The sequence below is a fragment of the Carlito syrichta genome, unplaced genomic scaffold (genome assembly GCF_000164805.1).
Source record: "Carlito syrichta isolate Samal-C Ts95f unplaced genomic scaffold, Tarsius_syrichta-2.0.1 Scaffold315987, whole genome shotgun sequence".
Classification (NCBI taxonomy): domain Eukaryota; kingdom Metazoa; phylum Chordata; class Mammalia; order Primates; family Tarsiidae; genus Carlito; species Carlito syrichta.
This window is the reverse complement of record NW_007260083.1, coordinates 312,628-336,923: the sequence shown is the minus strand read 5'-3', so window position 1 is coordinate 336,923 and position 24,296 is coordinate 312,628. Positions and strand designations below refer to the sequence as shown.

Below are 24,296 nucleotides of genomic sequence, written 5' to 3'. Positions count from 1 at the left end.
CACTGTCATTTTTAATTTTAATAAAATAGATAATTTCATATTACATAGAGAGCAAGTCCATCCACTCATTGTTGATAAAATTTTAGAAATATTTTATATAAAAAGTTTAGCATTTGATTGGGAATGAATCTATTATAACATGATTCTACAGGTACAACATTCCCATCCTCACCCCCATTCTTATTAATTTTGAGAAATTTTAAAAATACAGAAAAGTACAAAAAATAAGACAAGATATCCATATACCACAATCCAGAATTAATCAGATCTTCATATATTTACTTGCAGTCTTTTTAAAGAGAAGTGGATGTTAATATATAAAAAGCTGAAGTCCCCTTTAACCGATCCCCACCCCGCCTCCCCCTCATTCCCTTCCCTTCTCAGCTCTTCACAGGCGACCACTCTCAGAGAGTTTGGTCTGTATCCTTCCAATCCATTTAAAAAACATTTACATACATATATGAATCCATTACCAGTATATAGTACTGAATTTTTGAGGGGAAACTTCATTCAAATTTACAAAAATTCATTGTATTATATGTATCATCCTGCAACTTGATTTCCCCCAACATAATTTTGAGATCTTTGTTAATACAGGTAGATCTCATTTGCTGCTTTTTACAGGCATATAGTATTTCATTGTAAGAACTTCCTGTTTTGTCTCCTGATGAGCATTTGTTTCCATTTTTTTTTTTTTGCTACTACAAATCAAGCCACAGTAAATATCCTAGTACATATTTCCTGAGCATACATACTCACAAGTAGAATTAAGTATTTCTGAAGTTGTTACAAGGAATGTTTCCCTACTCTCAAGGTCATAACCATTTTAGTAGATAGTTATTCCATATTCCTGTTTTTAATCTTTGTGGATTTTACTTTTGTGTCTAGTTCATGGTATGTTTTTTCACTTGGAGAACAAATTACCTCCAAATCATTTTTTAAAATAGTGCCATGATTTCCCTACTTCTTGATGCAGTTTCCATCATATTTCAAATTCTAATAAATGCATAGGTCTCTTTCCAATGTCTCTTCTGCTCTGAATCGACGCGAGAGTCTTATATTATTTGTAGATGATCTTATCATCTATTGTTGTCTCTTTCCAATATTTACAACTTATTTTTCTTATTACACTGGTGAAGATCTCCAGATCCATGCTGATAGCAGTAATAACTGGCATCTGTTTTCAGGTCTCAATTTTAGTGGAAATGCATCTAAAGTCTCAGCATTACTTTTGCTGTCATTTCTTTGTTAGACACAGGCTTTCTGCCGTATGAATGTATTTCTCTTCAGTATAAATTCTCCGATGTCCCTTAAGTTTTCGTATTTGTTAAAGTTTACCTCACTTGTGGTGCTTTGCTTCAGCATGATTATTTCAGATACACTATGAGGCGTTAAACCCCGATGAAAGTTTTCCCACTTTTAAGGTATCCATGGGGTGTTTAATGAGTGTGAATCTTCTGGTGTCTAATGTGGTGTGACTTCTGGCTAAAGGCTTTCCCACATTCACTACACTGATAAGGCTTCTTCCCTGTGTGGATTCTCAAATGCAGAGCGAGAGTTGAGAACTGAGAAAAGGCCTTCCCACATTCATTACAACCATAGGGTTTCTCACCTGTATGGCTTCTCACATGCACAGTAAGAGACGAACTCTGGGAGAAGGCTTTTCCACAAACATTGCATTCGTAAGGTTTATCGCCTGAATGAATTCTCACATGTACAATAAGTGATGTTCGTTGAGAGAAGGCTTTTCCACATTCATTACATTCATAGGGTTTTTCTCCAGTGTGAATGTTTTGATGCTTTATGAGGTACTTCTTTTGGCCAAAAGCTGTTCCACATTCACTACATTTAAAGGGTTTCTCTCCGATATGGATTTTCTCATGCTCAGTAAGGTTTGACTTGCCACTAAAGGTTTTTCCACACTCCTTACATACAAAGGGCTTCTCTCCTGTATGAGTTCTCTGGTGTCTGATGAGGTTTGACTTCTGAATGAATGCTTTCCCACAATCTTTACACTCAAAAGGTTTCTCTCCAGTGTGAATTTTCTGGTGGGTAAGGAGGTTTTCCTTCTGGCTAAAGGATTTCCCACATTCATTACATTCAAAAAGCTTTTCTCCAGTATGGGTGTTTTGATGTTTAATGACATACTGCTTTTGGCTAAAGGCTTTTCCACATTCGTTACATTCAAAAGGTTTCTCTCTAGTATGAAAATGCTCATGTTCAGTGAGATTTGATTTGTGGCTGAAGACTTTTCCACATACCTTACAGGCAAAGGGGCTTTCCCCACTGTAAACTTTCTGCTGACTGAGGTGTGACATCTGAATGGAAGCTCTCCCACATTCACAAGGTTTCTCTCCAGTATAAAATTTTTGATGAATGAGGATTTCCTTTTGGCTGAAGATATTTCCACATTTCTTACATTTATAAGGCTTCTCTGTGTATCTCCTTCCAAATGCAGAGTGAGGGATAAGGTATGAGAGCAAATCTTATCATACTCAGTACATTCAAAACTTTCTCTCCGGTATAATTCTTCTAATATTCAATAAAGTTATGCTGCATTCACTGGTTTCTCTCCAGCATGAATCTTCTGCTGCTCAATAAGATCTGTCATCTAGCTAAAGGCTTTTCAATATTCCTTAGAAGCACAGGGTTTCTCTTTAGCATGACTTGTATGGTTAATGAGATGTGACACGTGAGTAAAAGTTTTCCCACATGCAGCAAATTCACAGGGTTTCCCTCTAAGTATGAATGCACTGGTACCAGATGGGGCAAAAATTTTTTAAACTAAAGACATTTACACACTGATTTATATTTAAAGAGGATTAACACCGTAAGGAGTAAGCTGTGGTAGAAGAGTTCTAAACTAATTGATGATTCTTTCCTATACAACCTCCCTCAAGGTTAGGTCTAAATTGTGTTTCAAGCTCAAAAGTTCAAAAAGGTATTGCATGAAAATAAATAAAGTCTGAGATCAGAGAAGGAAGTATTTTCCAGTTTTCTTATATTCACTGATTTTTTTCCCCTGACTCTCCCGGAGATGGATGCAACTTGCCTCCCAGTCTTCTTGCCTCTCTATTTGCTCAACATCTTCTGACGCTTCTTCTAAAACAGAGTACAGAGAATCATTATTTAAAATAATAAATACATTAAGTGTTCAGAACCGTAGTTGGCACATGATAAGCATTCAACAGTATTACCTTTATGTTATTATCCCTATTGTTTGTGAATCTTCCCATTACTAGCAATAAAATTTCAGACTGTACTTTTCTGGGATTAATTTTGGTATTGCACGTCCCAGTATGAAAAGAATGAATATTATCTATGCCTCTGACTAAATTTTGATCAGAGAAGCCTTGTTGAGGTTACTAGGTAGAAAGTGATACCCATGGGTCCACAAAGCTTAGATTATTCTTGAAAAATAACCTTTTCCATTCAGAATTCAGCAAAGCGTAGATTACTCTTGAAAAATAACCTTTTCCATTCCAGAATTCAGAAAAGTGCATAACAATGAGGAACTGCCAAATGCAATAAATTAAAAGATGAACACACTATCTCAAAAAAATGACAGAAGCACTTAAAGCATCAAAAGACAAGTTCAAAAACTGTTTTGATAATGGAAAAAACATCTCGATAGGTATACTGAATCAAACAGAATACTGAAGGTGACCGAAGTTTAAACATGTAAGAATAAATACAGTTTTCTTTTTAAGATTGGAAAATGTAGTTTATTTACAAAGTAAATGAGAGAGAGAGAGAGAGAGACAGAGACAGAGACAGAGACAGAGACAGAGAGAGAGGAGATTCACCTTCCCAAGGTAGAGGAGGGGGCCAAAGCTAGGAAACATGGCGGCTGTAGCTCAAAGAGCCACATGGACACACCAGAGTTTAACAAAGCAATGGCCTACAGTTTTCTTTTTAGTTCCCTCTCATTTATATACTTCTATTGTACACCAAAGTATAACAGGTGTCTCAGGTAAAAGCACATGGAAAAGATACTTTTCACAGAGTATCATTTTACTTGGGAGAATGAATGACTTACAAACTATGGTTACTCAGACTTGGTTGGGTATTATTATTATTACTTTGTGTAAGGCTCTTATTCTGTCACATAGGCTGAAGTGGCACAATTACAGCTCACCAAAGCTTGGACCTCCTGGACTCAGGCAATCCTTCCAACTCAGCTTCCCAAGTAGCTGTAACTACTAGTGCATATAACCAGGCCAGGCTAATTTTATTTTTATTTTTTTATAAAGGAAGGTCTTGCTATGTTGCCTAGGCTTGTCTAGAACTCTTAGGGTCAAGCAATCTTCTTGCCTTGGCCTTCCAAAATGCTGAGATTACAGGCATGCACCACTGCTCCTGGTCTAGAGTTAGGTATTAATTGGCAGGACTCACAAAGTGAACCAATTTCAAGAAAAACAACTGACAGGTATGTTTGTCAATGATAAAATTCAAGTTTTAAGCAAAAGTTATAACTTTAAAAAATCTGAGCCGGGCTCGGTGGCTCAGCCTGTAAATGGGAGGCTGAGGTAAGTGGATTGCCTGAGCCTTCGGGTTCGAGACCGCCTGGGCAACCTGGCGAGACCTATCTCCACAATAAATCAAAAATTAGCCAGGTGTGTTAGCATGTGCCTGTAGTTCCAGCTACTTGGAAGGCTGAGGCGGAAGGATCGCTGGAGCCCCGCAGGCCAAGGCTGCGGTGGCTGGGACAGTGAGACACCAACTCAAAAAAAAAAAAAAATCTGTATCTACCATGAGATTGATAGTTTTCTAATACGATGTTAACAAATGTTTTGATTCTGCATAATGAAATGTGTCAACATCTAAAAGATCTGTGTAACTCAAACCAATATTTTCCAAATGACCAGTGAGTATATAATTGAAAGTTTAAGACAGCTGGGCGAGGTAGCTCAAGTCTGTAATCCCAGCAGTTTGGGAGGCGGAGGTGAGAGGATTACCTGAGCTCAGGGGTTCGAGACCAGCAACATGGTGAGAACTTGTCTCTACAATAAATAAATAAATAAATAAATCAGTTGGGCATGGTGGTACATGCCTGTGGTTCCAGCCCCTTGGAAGGCTGAGACTGTACTTCAGTCTGGGTGACAGAGTGAGATTCCAACTCAAAAAAAAAAGAAAATTTAAGACAGACTAATAGATTTTATATAATAAGAGAACCCCACATTTTTTGAAATAGTTCCAAATTCCACACTGCAACTAATCTTGGAAAAAACTACCACTTGTTAAGTGCTATTGCAGCAACAAAGAATATTCACGGTTATCTGAAAAGGCTATTAAAATATTTCTTGCCTTTCTACCTACTGTACGAAGCCGGATCTATACTAAGTCAGATTTTTTCCCCCATATACTTCAATCAACATTATCACAACAGTAAATATGAAAATCCAGCTGTTCTACTAAGTCACCTAATAAAGACATTTACAGGAATGTATACAATGTCACTCCTCTCAATAAATTTTTGTTTTAGAACATTGTTATTTTTATTAAGAAATATATATATACTTTTTTGAGTTGGAGTCTCACTCTATCACCCAGACTGGAGCGCAGTGGCCTCTCCTGGCCACTGCAGCCTTGACCTGCTGGGCTCCGGCAGTCCTTCCGCCTCAGCCTTCCAATCCAAGTAGCTGGAACCACAGGCGCGCGCTACCACGCCCGGCTAATTTTTGATTTATTGTAGAGATGAGGTCTCGCCAAGTTGCCCAGGCGGGTCTTGAACCCGCAGGCTCAGGCAATTCGCTCACCTTGGCTTCCCAAAGCGCTGGGATTACAGGTTGAGCCACCAAGCCCGGCCAAGAAATACTTCTTAAATTTACATCTAATGGATTTACTACCTTTATTTTTATTATTAATTAATTAATTTTTTTGAGTTGGAGTCTCACTCTGTTGCCCAGACTGGAGTGCAGTGGCCGCTCCCAGTCACTGCAGCCTCGATCTGCTGGGCTTCGGCAATCCTTCTGCCTCAACCTTCCAAGTAGCTGGAACTACAGTAGCTACCACACCCGGCTAATTTTTGATTTATTGTAGAGATGAGGTCTCACCAAGTTGCCCAGGCGGGTCTCGAACCCGCGAGCTCAGGCAATCCACTCACCTCAGCCTCCCAAAGCACTGGGATTACAGGCTGAGTCACCGAGCCCGGCTGGATTTACTATCTTTAAATAAATTAAAATTTTAAATACTTTCTCGGTTTACTTGTAAATAAGGTAAATATCACTATAATTCATATAAACAGAAGATCTTTGTAGTACTCAATTTTTTAAACTGCAAAGATGACTGCTAAAGGGTGCTGGGTTTCTTTCTGTGATAATGAAAACGTTTCAGAATTAACTCGTGATGATGACTGCCAAACTTTATGACTATATTAAAAACCACTGAACAGAATACTTTAAAAGAATGGATTTTATGTATGTGAATTATATCTTAATAAAGCTTTTATTTAAAAAAAAAAGAATGTAAAGGGTTCCTGAGGCCAAAAAGTTTGAGAATAGATGCTCAAAATATTTCTCATTATTCATTCAACAAATACTTGTCTCCTCACTGCGTGCACAGCACAGTTCTAGCCTCTAGGGATAAATAATATTACACAAAATTGACAAAATTCCTTGCCCTCATAAACTTTATGTTCTAGTAGACAGGTAGGAAAGGAGACAGTTTATTGAAAAGTTTAAATGCTATGGAAAAATAATTAAGGATGGGGTAAAGAGTTTCAATTCCAGATAGGGCGCCATCTGAGAAGGCAAGAATCATGTCAAGACAAAAAGAAATACGAAAATGATCCTTATAGATAACTGGAGGACGAACATCCTAAGTAGAAGCTAAACAAGTTCACAAGCTCTGAAGAAGCATGTTAAGCAACAATTATGCTTATTGTGTTCCTCATATCCTTCTTTGGCTTAACTTGACTTCTCTCTTACAATTCAGATTCTCCTAGAAGCAGCTCTAGGAATATGCTCTTAAAAGACTTCTCTAATCTTGCCTCCTAAATCCCTTTCTCTAAATGTCTAATTACACTCAGATTCACTTTTTCTAAAATAAGTATTTCACACACAATATTTTCAAACCCAAATTTGTATATAGGTAAGTCTTACTTAACATTCTAACTATAACCTGAGGTGCTAAACTGCATTAATGGCTCTATTCTTTTCTACAGATGATGACAGTACTGTATTTTTAAAAATACTAGAGGCCAGCCAAGCAACACCAACACTTTTGCAGGCTGAGGCAGGAGGATCACTTTAAATCAGGAGTTAGATACCAGCCTGGGAAACAAAGCAAGACCCCATCTCTATAATAAAATTAAAAAAACAAAAAGTCCCAGGGGCCATATTATGGGGCAAAAAATAGTGGGGAGGATAAGGGTTAGAATGTTTCGATTTTAAAAACTAAAAAGACAACAACCAAATGCAAAGGCTAAATCCTGGAATTTTTTTTTTTAGAAAAAAATGTAGCCGGGCTCTGTGGCTCAGCCTGTAATACCGCGTCTTTGGGAGGCTGAGGTGAGTGGATTGCCTGAGCCCACAGATTTGAGACCAGCCTGGGCAGCAAGACCTCATCTCTACAATAAATCAAAAAATCAGCCGGGCGTGGTAGCACATGCCTGTAATTCCGGCTACTCGGAAGGCTGAGGCGGAAGGATTGCCGGAGCCCAGCAGGTCAAGGCTGCGGTGGCCAGAAGTGGCCACTGCACTCCAGTCTGGGCGACCGAGTGAGACTCCAACTCAAAAAAAAAGAAAGAAAAAAATGTGAATATGGACTGGAGAGTCTATAATATTAGGGCATTATGGTTAATCTTCTGAGGTGTGATAATGGCATCTTGGTTATGTGAGGGGGGTTCTCATTTTTAGAAAATACTTAACTTTTTTTTGGGAGTGAAGTATCACAATGTTTGAGCACACAAAATACATACGGATATAGATACACAAAAATATGGCAAAATATTAATTATTCACCTACATGATATATACATAAGAGATTACTGTATTATTATTTCAGTGTTTTTAATGCTCAAAAACATTTGGCCAGGCACGGTGGCTCAGTCTGTAATCCCGGCACTTTAAGAAGCCAAAGCGAGAGAATTTCCTGAGCCTGGAGGTTTGAGACCAGCCTGGACAACTTGGTGAGATCTCATCTCTACAATAAATCACACAAAAACACTAGCCGGGCGTGGTGGTGTGCTTTTATAGTTCCAGCTACTTGAAAGGCTGAGGCGGAAAGATCACCTAAGTCCAGCAGGTCAAGACTGCAGTGACCATGATTGTGCCACTGCACTCCAGCCTGGGTAACAAGAGTGCAAGAGTAAGACTTCAATTCAAAAGAAAAAACAAGCCGGGCTTGGTGGCTGAGCCAGTAATCCCGCGCCTTTGGGAGGCTGAGGTGAGTGGATTGCCTGAGCCTGCGAGTTCGAGACCCGCCTGGGTAGCAAGACCTCATCTCTACAATAAATCAAAAAATCAGGCGGGTGTGGTAGCATATGCTTGTAATTCCAGCTATTTGGAAGGCTGAGGTGGAAGGATCGCCAGAGCCCAGCAGGTCGAGGCTGCGGTGGCCGGGAGTGGCCACTGCACTCCAGTCTGGGCAACAGAGTGAGACTCCGACTCAAAAAACAAAACAAAACAAAACAAAACCCCAAAAACAAAAACATTCTTAAGAGGCTGAGGCAGAAGGATCTCCTGAGCCCAGGAGGTTGAGGCTGCCATGAACTGCAATCGTGTCAATGCGCTCAAGCCTGGGTAACAAAGTGAGACCCCGACTCAAAAAATAAAAACATTTTAAAAAATGCAAATGTTCATAAGAAAAAATTTGAGAAAGGAGGATTTTGTAAATAACAATATTTTCACAACAATTCCTAGCTTATTTAACAGTATCGCATGTACTCAAAACTGCCAACAGGAAGATTAAAACTTGGGCATTCCTTTCAATAGGTTTATAATACAGACTCCAGACACCAAAACATAAAACATAATTTACTGAGGTCCTTTGAGTTTTTCTCGAAAACATGAAGTAGGACAGTTGAGGGTAATAAAAAGAGGAAGTAACAGAACCATTTTAGTGAAAACTGAATTCTAGTTTATTATTTATTTATTTATTTTTTTGAGTTGGAGTCTCAGTCGCCCAGACTGGAGTGGCTGCTCCCGGCCACCGCAGCCTCGACCTGCTGGGCTCCGGCGATCCTTCCACCTCAGCCTTCCAAGTAGCTGGAACTACAGGCGCGCGCTACCACTCCCGGCTCATTTTGATTTACTGTAGAGATGAGGTCTCCCCAAGTTGCCCAGGCGGGTCTCGAACCCGCAGGTTCAGGCTATCCACTCACCTCAGCCTCCCAAAGCGCAGGATTACAGGCTGAATTCCAGTTTAAACGATCAGTAGTACCTGAGTAAGTAGAACATTTCATAATCAAAGGCCAAGATTCAAATAATTTTATAAAGGGAAGGAAATATGTTCATATTAATAATCATATGTTCTCTGTTAGGTAGAGTTTAGTATATCTTTTTAGCGGCTTAACTGACCATATCACAAAGACCATAAGAAAATAAATCATTCAGAAATAATATAAAATTGGTCTGAGGTGATCTCTGGATCTGATAATATCAGGATGAAATTTTTAATTTGGGTAGAATTCTGACACAATAAAAATGCAATTAGTCAAGCTAGGCTCGGTGGCTCAGCCTGTAATCCCGCGCTTTGGGAGGCCGAGGTGATTGGATTGCCTGAGCCCGTGGGTTCGAGGCCCGCCTGGGCAACTTGGCGAGACCTCATCTCTACAATAAATCAAAAATTAGCCAGGCGTGGTAGCACGCGCCTGTAGTTCCAGCTACTCGGAAGGCTGAGGCAGAAGGATCGCCGGAGCCCAGCAGGTCGAGGCTGCGGTGGCCAGGAGCGGCCATTGCACTCCAGTCTGGGTGACAGAGTGAGACTCCAACTCAAAAAAAAAAAAGATAAAAAAAGAATGCAGGGTTCTAGGAGCCACCTCCAGTAAGAGGATGGGTTAAAGCCAAAAAAAGAAAAAGATAAAAATAAAAGATGAGGAAATTTAGACTAAGCAATACCATGAGTCATCAAAGTACCAATCAGGCAGAAGTGAGAAAATTCCCAAGAGTGATGATTCAAACATAACAAATTGATCTTTCTTCTAAAATGGTAGAAGATAATCTAACCACTTTTTGTATCTTTGAAGGAAAAAAACAGAAACTCCTCCCCCAAAATGTTGATGAGCATGGAAATAGTTATAATTTTAATGTCATATCAGAAAAGATCGACTGGATAGCTGCCATTGCTGTTCTAAGGGAAAGCCCTCATGCAGTATTCCCCAGAAACATAAGGCACAGACCCGGGCCAAATCATAGCTTCCTGCTGACAACAACGGAATCCAGGAATATAAGCTGGTTGAAAGAAGAAAAGCCTCTTTGCTGTTTACCTCAAAAATTTCTACAAGTTCATGTATGATATTAAAACACACACACACCCACCAGAAAGGCAGCACTAAACTCTAAGTCGGCAACTTATGCAAGAGGTACATGGGAGCAGAAGGAAGGGAAGCAGAGGAGTGCACAGATCTAAGATGGGGGAAGTGGGTAAGAATACAATGAGGAGTATGGATACAGATGCAAACTGTATTCCAAGGCATTTAGTCACTGAAAGAATGAGAAAAAGTGGTAAGTAATAAAAAGGAACCTAAATAGCAGACAATATGTAAACACTTACAACCAATATAGGAAAATGCATAAGGAAAGAAGTCTATACATAGGAGGATATGAAAATGAAGGAATAATCACAACAGAGGGAGTACAAGTGAGGAAGTATTGATATAAAAATAGAGACAAGCAAGGCACCTGCTCCTCTAGAATCTGAAGGAAGGAGCACTGAAACAGAAAAAAATGATGTCTGAAAATGTCATTCAAGTATCTAAAAAAATTAACACCAAGTGATATTCTAAGACTAGAGCCTGTAAAAAACCATACATAAAGCATTTCAGAGGTGTCAATGTTGACTGAACAACTGTGAATGGCCGGGTTGTAATTCACTCACCTGGACAGATTTCCTGTCCACTTGTCCTTTCTCCATCATAGTTTGTCTTCTTGCTTCAACAGACGATCATATAACCTGCTATTGGGGAAATGACACAGCACTACAATGTTAATGCTGGGGACCAAGTATAATCCTAGAACCCAGGCTAAGCCCTGTGGCCTCTTGGCCCTCTGAATGATGGGGAAGACGCAGTTTCCAAGGATGCACAAGGAAGTGGCCCTGTGAAGCAGAACAAAGTAATGACCATTTGCCTTAGAGTCTGAAGCATATACAATCATGTAGACAAAGAATCACATGAATCTTAAATTTCAACAACATTTAAGCCACCGAAAATCTCCACATAGCTGGGCTTGGGGGCTCAGCCTGTAATCCCACGCCTTTGGGAGGCTGAGGAGAGTGGATTGCCTGAGCCCGCGGGTTCGAGACCCACCTGAGCAGCAAGACCTCATCTCTACAGTAAATTAAAAATTCAGCCGGGCGTGGTAGCGCATGCCTGTAATTCCGGCTACTCGGAAAGCTGAGGCAGAAGGATCGCTGGAGCCCAGCAGGTCGAGGCTGCGGTGGCCGGGAGCGGCCACTGCACTCCAGTCTGGGCGGCAGAGTGAGACTCCAACTCAAAAAAAAAAAATCTCCACACATCCAGAAATAGGGGGAGAAAGTGAGAACTAACAGCATTTTACTTACATAAGAAAGCTGTTATCTTGTGTGACTGATTGCTATTTTTTTCTAGCACCACACCCCTACACAGGTTCCTGAGAGGATTTTAACTATGGCCCTTATTTCTGGACGAGTTCAATACTCTTATCTTTGACTATAACAACATATTTCTATCAGAACTAAGGCACATGAGTACAATGTATAAAAAGTAGCTCTAACAGTATTCAAGAATAACTCAAATGCGTTTCTGGAGTCCTAATATTTGGGACCCCCCAAAAAACCACAATTATCTTTGGAGGGAGGGCCCCTAGTAGTATAGCTTCCCTCACTATGTAAGTGTTCTAGGAACCCATCAGCATCAGGGTCCCAGCTAGCATTGTTTTGAAAGGCTACATTTGGCTTCAGCGAATTTTTTTGGAGATTCTTTCAACATGTGGGCTCATTTCACGATGGATGATTGACAAGCACACCTGCCCACAATGTGCTGGGTGTTCAGCAGTTTTTCACCCAAAACAGCATGACCCCCATGTCCCACCCTCTCTATTCATCTGCTCTCACCTCAAATGACTTGTTTTGTTTCCCTGGATGAAAAAAGTCCTCAAAGAGTCTGCCGATGTAGAAGAGGTGAAAGAAAAATATGGCAAAAGTACTAAAAGGCTAAAAGGCATCAAAAAATTCAAAAGGCATCGACAAGTTCAAAAACTGTTTTTTGTGTGTTTGGTTTTGTTTTTGAGTTGGAGTCTCATTTTATCGCCCAGGCTGGAATGCAGTAGCACGCTCCTGGCCACCGCAGCCATGACCTGCTGGGGTGAGATGTCTGGCCAATGTCTTTTATTAACTTAAACAAAAAACATTTTTTTTGGTGGGCAGTGGCTATTCACAGGTGTGATCATAGCACATTGCAGCCTCAAACTCCTGGGGTCAAGTGATCCTGCTGCCTCAGACTTTTGAGTAGTTGGAAATATATGCATGCACCACTGTACCTGGCTTAAAAATGTTTTCTTAATAAATGGATGAATCTATATTTACAGGAAATTTTTAATAGTGGTACAGTTTCATTCAGAGTATGAGGGGGGACCCGAAAAAAAACAGACTTTATTTATAAAAAATTATGTATTTATTCTTAATGTTTAAACTTCAGGTATCTTCAAAGTACTCTCCATTTGATGCAATACACCTATCCAGAGGTTTTTTCCCACTGTTCAAAACAGTTTTTGACCTGGGCGTGGTGGTTCACGCCTGTAATCCCAGCACTCTGGGAGGCGGAGGAGAGAGGACTGCCTGAGCCCAGAGTTCGCAACCAGCCTGCACAACTTGGCAAGACCTCATCTCAACAATAAATAAAAAAATGAGTTGGGTGTGCCTACAGTTCTAGCTACTTGGAAGCCTGAGGCAGAAGGATTGCTTGACCCAGTAGGTTGAGGCTGCGGTGGCCGTGAGCATGCCACTTCACTCCAGCCTAGGCGACAGAGTGAGAGTCGAGATTCCAACTCAAAGGAAAAAAAAAAGTTAATGATTAGTCCCAAAGAACTTTTCAATACTATTCAACTTTTCTATAAGCTGAAATCATATAAAAAAAAGCAAGATCATAAAAAATTTAAGTTACTACTTACACATACACACCCAATACAAATTATGTGCGTTTTATGCACATCCCAAACACCCAAAATAGCAGATTGGTGAAGTGTGGTAGATGCAGCAAGTAGTCCTGGAAGTAACAGAAAGCAGAAATAATGAGCAAATATTCTCAAAATGAGGGACCCACCTGAGTGAGAACTACTGTAAGTGAGACTAATGATGAACAGCAAAACTAGAGAAAAAGTCAAATCCCCATCTAATGCAGACCCAACTAGGAGGCCTAAACATAAAGTTGCAAAGAAGCCTCAGAAGAACCTAGAATGCTGAGGAGGTTCTATGGACTTGAAGAGTTCAAAATTCTGTAGCTAATCTTTCCTTACAGAACGAGGAAGCCTTACTTTTAAGAGGAAACTGATAAAAGCAGAACCTAGATTAAACAGAAAAGGACTGCTTGAAAAGCATTTGGGAGTAGGGTGCCCAGAGATACCAGATTTAGCACAAAGCGAACGCATCATCCTGGATAGTAAGTACTGTGAAGAATTATGGGAAACAGATGGCTGGAGACAGAAGTCAGCCTCCACGAGGTTGAGGTCAGTGAGACATATGGGGAGTGGGAGTCTTTTGCTCTAACACTAGAAGGGTAACATAAGCCTGAAAGAACATAATGCTATCATGTCTCCTTTTTCCTGGTACTTGTCTAGGAAAATCTACTTCAAACAGTCAACTTGATGAAATGCTCCCCATTTATGAAATAACTGGCTAAAATCCATTGGAACCAATATAGCCAAATAGAGTCTGCACAGAAGAGCTTGCTGAACTTCTATTGCATGATTCACACCAACTCCCCCGCACTCCGAATTTGCACATGGAAACCAGGAGTCACAAAGAGATAACTGCACAAGCCTGACAGCTTTCCAGACAGACCTCGCCATTCCTTCCACCAATCACCTGTTAACCTCAGAATCTATCTCCTCAACCTTTTCTAATAAAGATACTGCCTTAAAGCCAGCACAGGGAGACAGATTTGAGACTGACTGTCTCCATGTGAGTCAACATGCGGCTGAGGTGCCAATTTATGCTTTTGGCAAAAAATCAAACACTCAACACTACACTCTGAAGGTAAGGGTCCAGGGGGGAAAGTGCTCAGTTCTTGCACATTGCTAGTGGGAGTGTAAGTACTTACCCACTGAGCAATTAATTCCACTTGCAGCAATCTACTCTAGAGATATTCCTGTATAAGTACAAAATGACACACTAAAATTTTTTCAGTACTGCATTGTTAACAGCAAAACACTGGAAACAATCCAAATATTCAACAAGGGATTAACTGAATAAACTGTGGCACATCCACACAATGGCATCTTATTTATTAGCAGTTAAAAAGAAAAAAAAAAAAAGATAATGATTAAGGACCGTCCTGGCTGAGTGCAGTGTTTCACACTTGTAATCCCAGCACTTTGGGAGATCAGTGCAGGAGGATTACTTGAGGCCAGGAGTTAATACCAGCCTGGGCAACATAGCAAGACACTGTCTCTACAAAAAATAACATATTAGTCGAGCATCATAGCACATGCCTGTGGTTCTAGTGATTCGGGAGGCTGAGGCAGGAGGATCGCATGCACCTAGGAGTTGAAGGTTACAGTGAGCTATGACTGAACCACTATCCTCCTCCCAGCCTGGGCAAAAGGAACATTTCCAAGACGTTTTGTTAATGAAGAAAGTGAGACAAGGAGAGGTATATATGGCACGCTATCTTTTACGTAAGGAGGGTAGGGAACAGGAGTGAAGAAAAAATACACACTAGTAACCAAATAAAAAAAATCACTTGAAGGATAAACAAGAAACATACAAAAACACAAAACGCTATATCTACAAGGGACAAAGAAGAATGTGACTGGGAGAGGGGAGCAGAATGAGATATCTCTGTGAGATATATCTTTGTTGAATCATAAAAATGTACTACTTACTTACAAAAATAATCAAATTCATTGAAAAAAGAAAAGCAGTCCCTTAACTTGAAAACAAATTGTAACAAATGAACCCAACTGTATATTAACTTAATGACATAATTCCTCCGAAAAAGGATTTCAAATGACCTTAGAATAGAGAACTTTGATGACATGCATCTTTAGGGGGATGCATTCCAAGGACAAAAATATATTAAAAAGAAAATTTTCACATGATACAGCATGTTTATGGTTACTACTAACATTAATATTGTTATTAAGCCCATTTTTTTCATACTGAAGGATGAACCACAAAGAAAACGAGTACAGTAATTCATTTCAAAATTTTTTTACTATAAAATGCAATAAGAAGTTAAAACTAATATGCCATTTACACTGAGGTAGAAATACTAATAGAGACTCACAATTTTTAAAAATATGAAGCATCAAGCTCTGTCATTTAAAATGGCCTCAAAACAATGTTACCTCTGGGCAATGAGCACACCCTAAATCTTGTTCTCTAATACCATTCTCCAGTAAAAGGAACCAGAGCTCCTTGAAGAAATGGCCAATTCTAGGTCTGGAAACGAAGGTACAGGTGAGCCTGGAGCACAAGAAAGTTTTCCAAGATAAATGGTATCATGTTAAAATGAGACAAGAGATGGCTTGAAAGTGTCCATTGGCATAAAATTGTAGTTTATTAGAACACACTAAATCTACACAACTTTAAAATGCTTAGAAAAGAAAAAGCGAGAAAAAATTTGATGCGATTTGAAGTAAAAATCAAATAAATGTTAAAGGAGTGAGAAGACTAGAAAATGATCACTTTAAAGGCCCTGTAGAAATGTATCATTCAGTCAAGGATTACTTATTGGTATTAAAATCACCCATGAAATGATTGACAGGGAATGGGCAAAGTAAAATCACACAGATTACATTTTGGTCACAAAGAGAAATAATAATCATTAGTGGTGGACAAGCCATATAGCATGCCTCTCCTAACATGATGCAATTTGATGCATGTAAGACTAACTCTGAAGTATTCTGGCCCAAAGGAAATCACACCAGAAGTTTTAAAAAATATGAGACATTCTGAGTTAGAACCATGTGAAAGTAAACATCATAGAACTTAAGGAACAAAGCTCACAAAGGAGATAGTAGTGATGAGTTTAGAAAGACGAATGTTAACTTGAACACAGAAATCTAACTTCTTCATTAAAGTTAAAAAAAGTCCAAAAAAATTTGAAGTAATATTTAAATTAAAAATGATCTACACATTCCATGCTTACAGAAATTTCCACTAGATTCGGTACAAATGGCAGTACTATATTTTAAGGAAGTATTTTTTTTTTTTTTTGCAGAGTAATAAAAGTACCAGTACTTGACATTTATCGAGTTAAATTACTACATGTCAGGCACTATTCTTAGAACTTTACATGCATTAACTTCTTGATCTAAGCACCCTGTGAATCAGCCACAATTATTATCTCTGTATTACTAGGTGAGAAACTGAGGCACAAGGTTTAAGTTCCTGCCTTAGGTTACTGGATACAACGTGGCAGTGGAAAGAGTTAACACAGGAAGTGTGGCTCCATGGCCGATGTATCTATTCCTTTAAACGAAATTAACCTTAGCATATATTCTCCACTTATAGTTAAACAAGCATAAAAAGGTATTTTGCCCTTTCTATTCTAGTGCTCCCACTCCCAAGAGACAGTTTCTTCCGTTAACTTTTGAGGTTTTTTTTTTAAATAGGAAAAAAAATACATGTTTTCATTGCCTCTTTTCTCTCTCCAAATTAAGTATGCACTACACCTTGCTTCTTTTCTTTTTCTTTTTTCTGTCTTGGAGTCTCACTCCGTCAGCTTGACTGGAGTGCAGTGGCACGCTCTGGGGCACCGCAGCCTCGCCCTGCTGGGCTCCGGCGATCCTTCCGCCTCCGCCTTCCGAGTGGCCGGAACTACAGGTGCGCGCTACCACGCCCGGCTGATTTTTTTTTGATTTATTGTAGAGACGAGATCTCACCAAATTGCCTGGGTGGGTCTCAAACCCGCGGGCTCAGGCAATCCAGTCGCCTCGGCCTCTCAAAGTGCTGGGATTACAGGCTGAGCCACCGAGCCCGGCCGCTTCTTTTCACTTAACAATACATCTTTGGAGTTATTTCAGTGTCACTATACAAAAAGCTTCCTCCTCATTGTTCTGTACAGCCGCATATTATTGTATATATGCTCCATAGCTTTATGGTACCAATCTCCTACTAACCGGTTTGAACTGTTTCTAATTTTTTTCTACACCAAACATTGCTATGACGAGCACCCTCATACCGTTATTGTTTCATGCAAATGTAGATACATCTGTGGGATTAATTTCCAGATGTGAAACAACTGAGACAAAAAGGGAAGTTAGTATTTATCATAAATATTGCAAAATTACCCTTCACAGGCTTTGTTCATACCAATACCAATATTATTAAGTTTCAAAGTCTTTGTTTGTTTTTTTTTTGAGTTGGAGTCTCACTCCCTCACCCAGGCTAGAGTGCAGTGGCACACACACTGTCACTCTAGAGTCGACCTGCTGGGTTTAGGCCATCCTTCTGCCTCAGCCTTCCAAGTAGCCGGTACTACAGGTGCGTGCTACCACGCCCAGCTAATGTTTTTTTTATTTATTGTAGAGACGAGGTCTCAGCCAGTTGCCCAGGCTGGTCTCGAACCTGCGGGCTCAGGCAATCCACTCGCCTCGGCCTCCCAATATGCTGGGATTACAGGCTGAGTCACCGAGCCCGGCCTATCTTTGTATTTTAAAATGTGTTACAGTTGGGTCCCCACCTCCCCACACCTTAACTGCTTTTCTATTCCAGATTTTTACTGGTTATTGTAGCTTGCCTATTTTTCGATATGAAATCTAGAATCAGCTTACCTAGTTCCAAAAGAAAAAAACTTGTAAATACTTGTATTAGGATCACATTAAATTATTAAGCTTACTTAAGTTCACACAAACTTCTTTTATGTTACATGATATATTTGTACACATCTTATGTCATGACCCAGGTAGTATTTTAAAGTTATTTTCTAATAGTTTTGCACATTTCTTAAGCTTAGTGCACAATACTTTATCTGTTTATTGTTACTGTAAATGCTAGTTTTCTTCAGTACGTATTCAAACGGTACTGTTTGTAAAGTTGAAGGCTATTTATTTGTAGATGTTAACTTGTTACCCAATTATTTTTCTTAACCTTTTATTATTTAAAATTATGTGAAAGACGACTGTGGGTGACTTCTTAGAAAATGCATCTTAGTAAACAGAAGTCGTTTTCTCCATCACTTCACAACATCCATACGACCTGAGAACACTTGGACTGACTTCCTAAGGCATTGGGACGTCCAGAATCTAGTCCAGACGAATGGATATACATTGTAATGATGACATTTTCTTCAAAAATGAAGACAGCTGTGCCTAACCTAGAACCCTTGACTCCCTAATCCTAAACTTTCTGCGTTGTATGACACTGCTTCTTAAAGTGTAATGCGATGCAGTCTAGGGCTTCACCGAACAGCCTTATTAACGTCCCTCAAAGCTCTAGGGATTTGAACAGCCTGAAGCAGGCACCCAGTAACAAAAAATTCCTTTGAAATATTCTGGTTTACAAAAGTCACGGTAGCTCGCATCCTACACCAACGAGAAAGAGATGCCTTTTTCCATAAAAATCTGTTTTTAAGTTATTCGCCTCTTAGCTTTTTCATCCCTTCAAATTTTCCAGTAAAATAGACATTCCAGAAAGATGGCCCCGTTATGGTGATCAGCACTTTCGACAAGGGAAGTGCGGCTCAAACGTTATATACCTCAGTGCCGGTCGCCTACATCTCCTTCTCAGGCACAATCACACACAATTCTGCACCCACAGTACCACATTCACTCGACAATCCCAAACATCGCGCCAAACTTTGCGGTCAAACTCAGGGTCACTCACACCCAGACCCGCCTCAGAGGCCCTCACCTCCGCCCCACGCGAAGGCCGCAAGCTCTTAAAACCCACTCCCTCTCCCCGCGTCGCGCCCCTAGAGATTGGGAATCCTCCCCTCCAACCTCCCCGGCCCGACCGACCCGAGACGCCCAGATCCCACCTCCTACTTTCGCGCCACGTGGACCCAGGGGCCGTACTGACCCGCGGACAAAGACCAAGATGTCCACTCGGCGCGCTGCGCCTGCGCACTCCGAGGGCGAGTCAGCACTCCCAGAAGTCTCTGCGACGCGGCCCAGCTCGGTCTCCACGGCCAGGCCCAGACTGGCATGTGATTCCCTTCTATTATCAGCAACGCCGCTTTTCCCGCCTAGGACTACATTTCCCGTAAGGCCATGCTGGTCGATGCGGGAGCTCGGTTTCCTCCCCAGCCCCCCGCCCCCCGCGAACTTGGATGCCTCCCTCCTGGGATTACAGGGCTCGTGAAGAAGTAGTCCTTACTTGGAGTCAGATGAGCTGAAGCCTGCTGGGAAGTTTGGAGTGGGGAGTCTCTCTTGGAAGCCTCGCGGGTGCAGTGTGAAAACAGGCCCAGCCTGGACTCAGAGGTAACGGGACGCCATCTTGCCCGTTTCTTGTTTGGCTCTGGACTACGATTCCCAGAGTCCACAGCGGCCCGACGTTACGTCTCTCTTGACGTCGTGGCGGGGTCGTTAGCTCCGCAAGGACCCGGACGCGACCAGGGGAGGCAGAAGGTGAGGGGTCTGGGAGTCCGGGGCGGGGACGGGGCGTGTCCCGAGCCTCGGGTCTGTGCGCGCGGGCGGGAGCAGGCTGGGGCTGCGCGATTCTGAATGTCTTTCTTTGGTTGTGGCTGTGTGACTGGGTGTGGGTGTCTGTGGTGTGCCGTTGTAACTGCCTGTCTCCAGGGTGTGTGTCTGGTTGTTTTTGTGTAACCATGTGACACTGATTATTGGAGCGTGGGGTCCTTGTGACAGTGGGGATGATTCAGCGTGTGTCCCTGTTGTGTGTATGTGCCTTGGACGCCTTGTTCTGGGGGTGTGAATATAGTTGTGATTTTGTGAACGGTGCAAGGGTCTGTGTGATTGCACGTCTCCAAGGTGGGTTGTGGTTTTGGTTGTGTGACACGGGCCGTGTGTGGCACGGTGTGCCCTTGCCGTGGGCCTGTGATTCTACCGTGCCGCTGCTTGTGTATTTCTCATGTGTCCCTTGGTGTGAGTGAGAGGTGCTGTGAATGCAGGTGCGGGGTGTCTTGTTGCTTGTGTGAGTTGCGTGTATGAGTGTGACTGTGTGTGTCTCCAGAGTGAATGTTCAGTTATAACTGGATGGTTTAAAGTACCAGTGATTGTGTGTGTTCCCTGAGTGGCTGTGTGAGTGTGACTGTGGGGGCATTTCTGGGTTTTAGTGTGGGGACCCCGTGGCTGAGAGTGACCTGTGTATCGCAATGATGAGTAGATTGTGTGACTGTTACTATATAAGGGTGTGGAGGTGTCTGTGATTGTGTGGTTGTGTCCTTATGTGTGTCAAGCATGGATGTGTGGTTATGTTTGTGTGATCATCAGTGCAGCACCAAGTGTGCCAGTGACTCTAGTGTTCTGATCCCTGGAGAACCTATGAAGTTAGGACAGATTCTGGCCCTGGACACTAGTGAACTCAGCCTTTCCAGGTGACACTGGGATTGGGCAGGATGCCCAGTCTTCTCTGACCTACCTCCTCTGTGTAGCAGGGTAGAGGAATAATTGATCAGAAATGTCCTGGTTGTACCTTTCTCTTGACCGTTCTCCAAGAAATGTACTATTGGATATCAAATACCAAGTTCAAGGATCATCTGGTTTTCTTCTTTTCCTGAAATACTTTTTGTCTTTTGGGACCTGCTTTTTTCCTTCTTCTGAAACTTCTTGTAACAGAACCACCCCCACCACTCTCACTCCTTCCCCCACTCTCGCCTACCAAAGTAACCTGGTGTCTAGTACTTGCCACAGGAGTAATTTACTGGGTGCCCTGGAGATGCACTGAAAGAACCATATCCTCCCTGCTTCCTGTACACCTCAAGTTTGCTTAAAAACTTCTCTTAACTTTGCATTTTGGATTAGTTTTGGACTTTAAAATGTTGCAAGTATAGAATTCCCATATATTCTTCACCCAGCTTCTCCATATATTACCATTTTATATAATCGTAGTACAGTGATCCAAACCAGAGGATTAACACTGATATACTTGCTACGATCCTGCACGACTGGGTGGTATAGGATCCTGAAAGAGGAACCACGTGGTATAACACAATTCACAAGACACTTTTTAGAACTAGAAGGTGGGGGATCCAGGGGGCACTTTGCCTCACAGGACAAAGGCCTCCAGTTTCTTACCCATCAGGCTTTTATTAGTACAAAATGACGTAAAGTAAACCTTCAAGGACAAATTACAGACAGAGCAAAGAAAACTCCCTGTTTTGATCTTAGAAAGCTTTTATGATAAAGCGTGACTGATTACAAAATATAGTGCAGCTGCTTGCAAGACAATGTTTAACTTTTATCTAATTTAACACAGCAGACACCACACTTTTAGAACCTCCCTCAGCATACATGCCTATCTGACTTTGCCATTATAGGTGTTCTTGGCTGTTTGTGACCTTGCACATACGCCAAGTATGTTTTCAGCAGAGTTCAAACAGGGCAGGGGTCTCCAACATCTCCCCCTTTTTTATTTAATTGTTGCATAAGGGCAGCCATAGTAATTTTTGGTTGAAGAGCCTTTCTTTGACTTTTATTGGTTAATCCGATTTTGCAGACTGCACAGAAAAGAAAAAGCACAGTTACAACCACAATAAGAGAAGAAACAAAAATAACATTTTGATTTTTGGACCATGTTTGTGAATTACAAGCTTGAAATCCAGTCATTATACTTTTAGTGATTTGGTTATTAGAAGTATCTCATTTCATAGAGCTCAGTTGTTGTATATCCTTTTGTAAAGCAAGGATATCTAAAGTTGCATTATGCTGTTCCCATGCTGCTAAGACATGTGCCTTAATTTTATTTCAATCATAGTTGCTACTGTTATACTTCAGGAGGGTAATACAGTATGTAGTAACACTATAATGACAAGGAAGTTCCATTTGGGTATGAATGTTCTCTAATTCTTTACCCGTCCAAAACACCACATCTTTCAGACTATTTAATTCATCTTGAAAACTCAAATCTATAGTATGTTGAATATGCCATAAATGAGAAGAGTTCTGAAAAAGATTATTTACAAAAATATGAGTTTGAACTTCTTGGGACAAGGCCACAGCTGATGTGGCCACAGATGTAATTATTCCAATAATAGTGAAAATAACACCAATAATTAAGCTTATTGCCCATTTTCCTCTATGGAACACCTTTTGAAATATAAACTGTAGAACCTGCAAAGTGAGTGTTTGTTCCCACTGTTCAGTAAGATTTACAGGTATCCATACTGCAGTAGGTTGATATATAAGCACAATTGGACAATTTTTGTTATCCTGATTAATACAATGATGTAAATAACAATTTATACATTCAGAATGATATAGCTGGGTAGTGGGGTTGAGTTGGATATGAATATTATTACCCACTGTAAGTACATAGGGAGCAAATACACAAGCTTGGACCCAACTGGATTTGTTATGAACAACACTCATTTTAGTACCATACTTATTAGTATAACTTGCTTTCCTAAAGGTCAGATTTGTAGGGCAGCCGCCAGCTTCTATTGAGTATTCTGTAATGGCCCATGCTTATGTTTTAACTGGGGTCTGGCCAATCCCCCAGGCTATCGGCTTGGCCTCTTGAGTTCCCTTTGTTGGCATCCTCGGGTGGGCAACCTGGTTTCTCCACCCTCCCTTAGCTCCCAGGGTCATCTGCTGAAAGTTGCACATCAGCTGGTCTCCCTTCCTGCCACTGTTTTGCACACCTGCCAGGAACCCAAAAAGGTGCAGCTGCGGTTTCTGGAAAGACACAAGCAAACTCTCTACCCCAGGTTATTAGGGGTTCAGGGCCTTTCCATTTTCCCTCTTCTGGTGTCTTTCAGTACACCAGTGGAGAGTTACCAGGTGAACGCTGGCCATAATGACGTTCCATTGGAGTCATCCCCTGATCATTGCATGTGAAAAAATTTAAAGTAAGTAGGGCTTGTTTGAGAAGCTAGAGGGAGAGGAAAAAGCCTCCTGTTCCCCCTTTTATTTTTTAATTTAAAGTTTTAGTTTATGATGAGTGTGCTCCACTATTGCCTGTCCCTGAGGGTTGAATGGAATGCCAGTTATAAGTAAAATGCCCCATGTCTGACAAAAATCTGCAAAAGCTGAAAGGAGTTTGGCGCCAGTAATGACTCCACACCCAGCTAGAACATATGCAGACGAAGTCCTTTCAAAAGCTTTACTACTATAAGTGGAGTCATTATTAGTTGTAATGCACTGTAGAAGGCCAAGCACAGCAAACACTTCCAATCAATGATTTTTGACATGTTGAATTGTTTCATCTGCCTGTGCAGACCCTTTTTGCAATTAGCTTTTGTTGGAACTTTTTCCTATAAGGAATCTCAGATTAAGTTAACCTTTAATCTTAATTTTCTAAAGCAGTTTGTTTTAAAATATTATTTCAATTAGAGCCTTAGTAAAATAACCAGTGTTACAAAAGAAAACTTATTGAACTTTTGCAAATGATCATATGTATTTGTGGGAAAAAAATAACCTGCAAATTGCTCCAAGAAAAAGATTTTTCTTTTGACTATAAAAATATAGCAAGACTAGTTGGTAATACTTTAAATAAAGAAGTTATAAAATCTTTTGGTTTTTATTAACTCAGTTTATGCAATTAACCCTTGTTTTGTTAGTAGTCTTATATTGGATTAGCAGTTCTTATGAACACACGAATATTTAATAAGAGTTTTGGAAGATTTTAAAGTTGTTAACAATTTGCACTGAATGACACCTTTTAGATTTTGGCTAACATGACCATATATGTGACTAATCTGACATAACCTTTAACAATTTGAATTTGCCGGGCTCAGTGGCTCAGCCTGTAATCCCGCGCCTTTGGGAGGCTGAGGTGAGTGGATTGCCCGAGCCCGTGGGTTCGAGACCTGG

The 24,296-nt window shown here is 40.8% G+C and overlaps 2 protein-coding genes across 8 annotated transcripts in view; one reads left to right on the top strand and one right to left on the bottom strand.

Annotated features, from left to right (window-relative positions):
* ZNF146 (zinc finger protein 146) lies at positions 1–19,744 on the bottom strand. Of its 7 annotated transcripts, none has more exons than XM_008073646.1 (3): positions 19,681–19,744; positions 11,041–11,118; positions 1–3,102 (listed from the first exon to the last, which is right to left on the bottom strand). In XM_008073646.1, the coding sequence occupies exon 3, from the start codon at positions 2,316–2,318 to the stop codon at positions 1,440–1,442; it is 879 nt and encodes a 292-aa protein (XP_008071837.1). In that variant the 5' UTR covers positions 2,319–3,102; positions 11,041–11,118; positions 19,681–19,744; the 3' UTR covers positions 1–1,439. The 7 variants fall into 7 exon arrangements, with proteins under 7 accessions (XP_008071837.1, XP_008071838.1, XP_008071839.1 ...); XM_008073647.2 differs by lacking the exon at positions 19,681–19,744 and adding an exon at positions 19,384–19,411; XM_008073648.1 differs by lacking the exon at positions 19,681–19,744 and adding an exon at positions 19,343–19,362.
* Positions 19,745–19,894: 150 nt separating this feature from the next.
* The window catches only part of ZNF565 (zinc finger protein 565), a 34,939-nt gene continuing 30,537 nt past the window's right edge, over positions 19,895–24,296 (top strand). Inside the window, exon 1 of the mRNA XM_021706762.1 lies at positions 19,895–19,931. The gene's annotated coding sequence lies outside the window, so the exon portion shown is untranslated. The remainder of the gene's footprint in view (positions 19,932–24,296) is intronic.

Bases quoted from the DNA above. Each gene is read 5' to 3' on its own strand.
- ZNF146 (XM_008073646.1), bottom strand. From the start codon at position 2,318: ATGTCACACCTCAGTCAGCAGAAAGTTTACAGTGGGGAAAGCCCCTTT.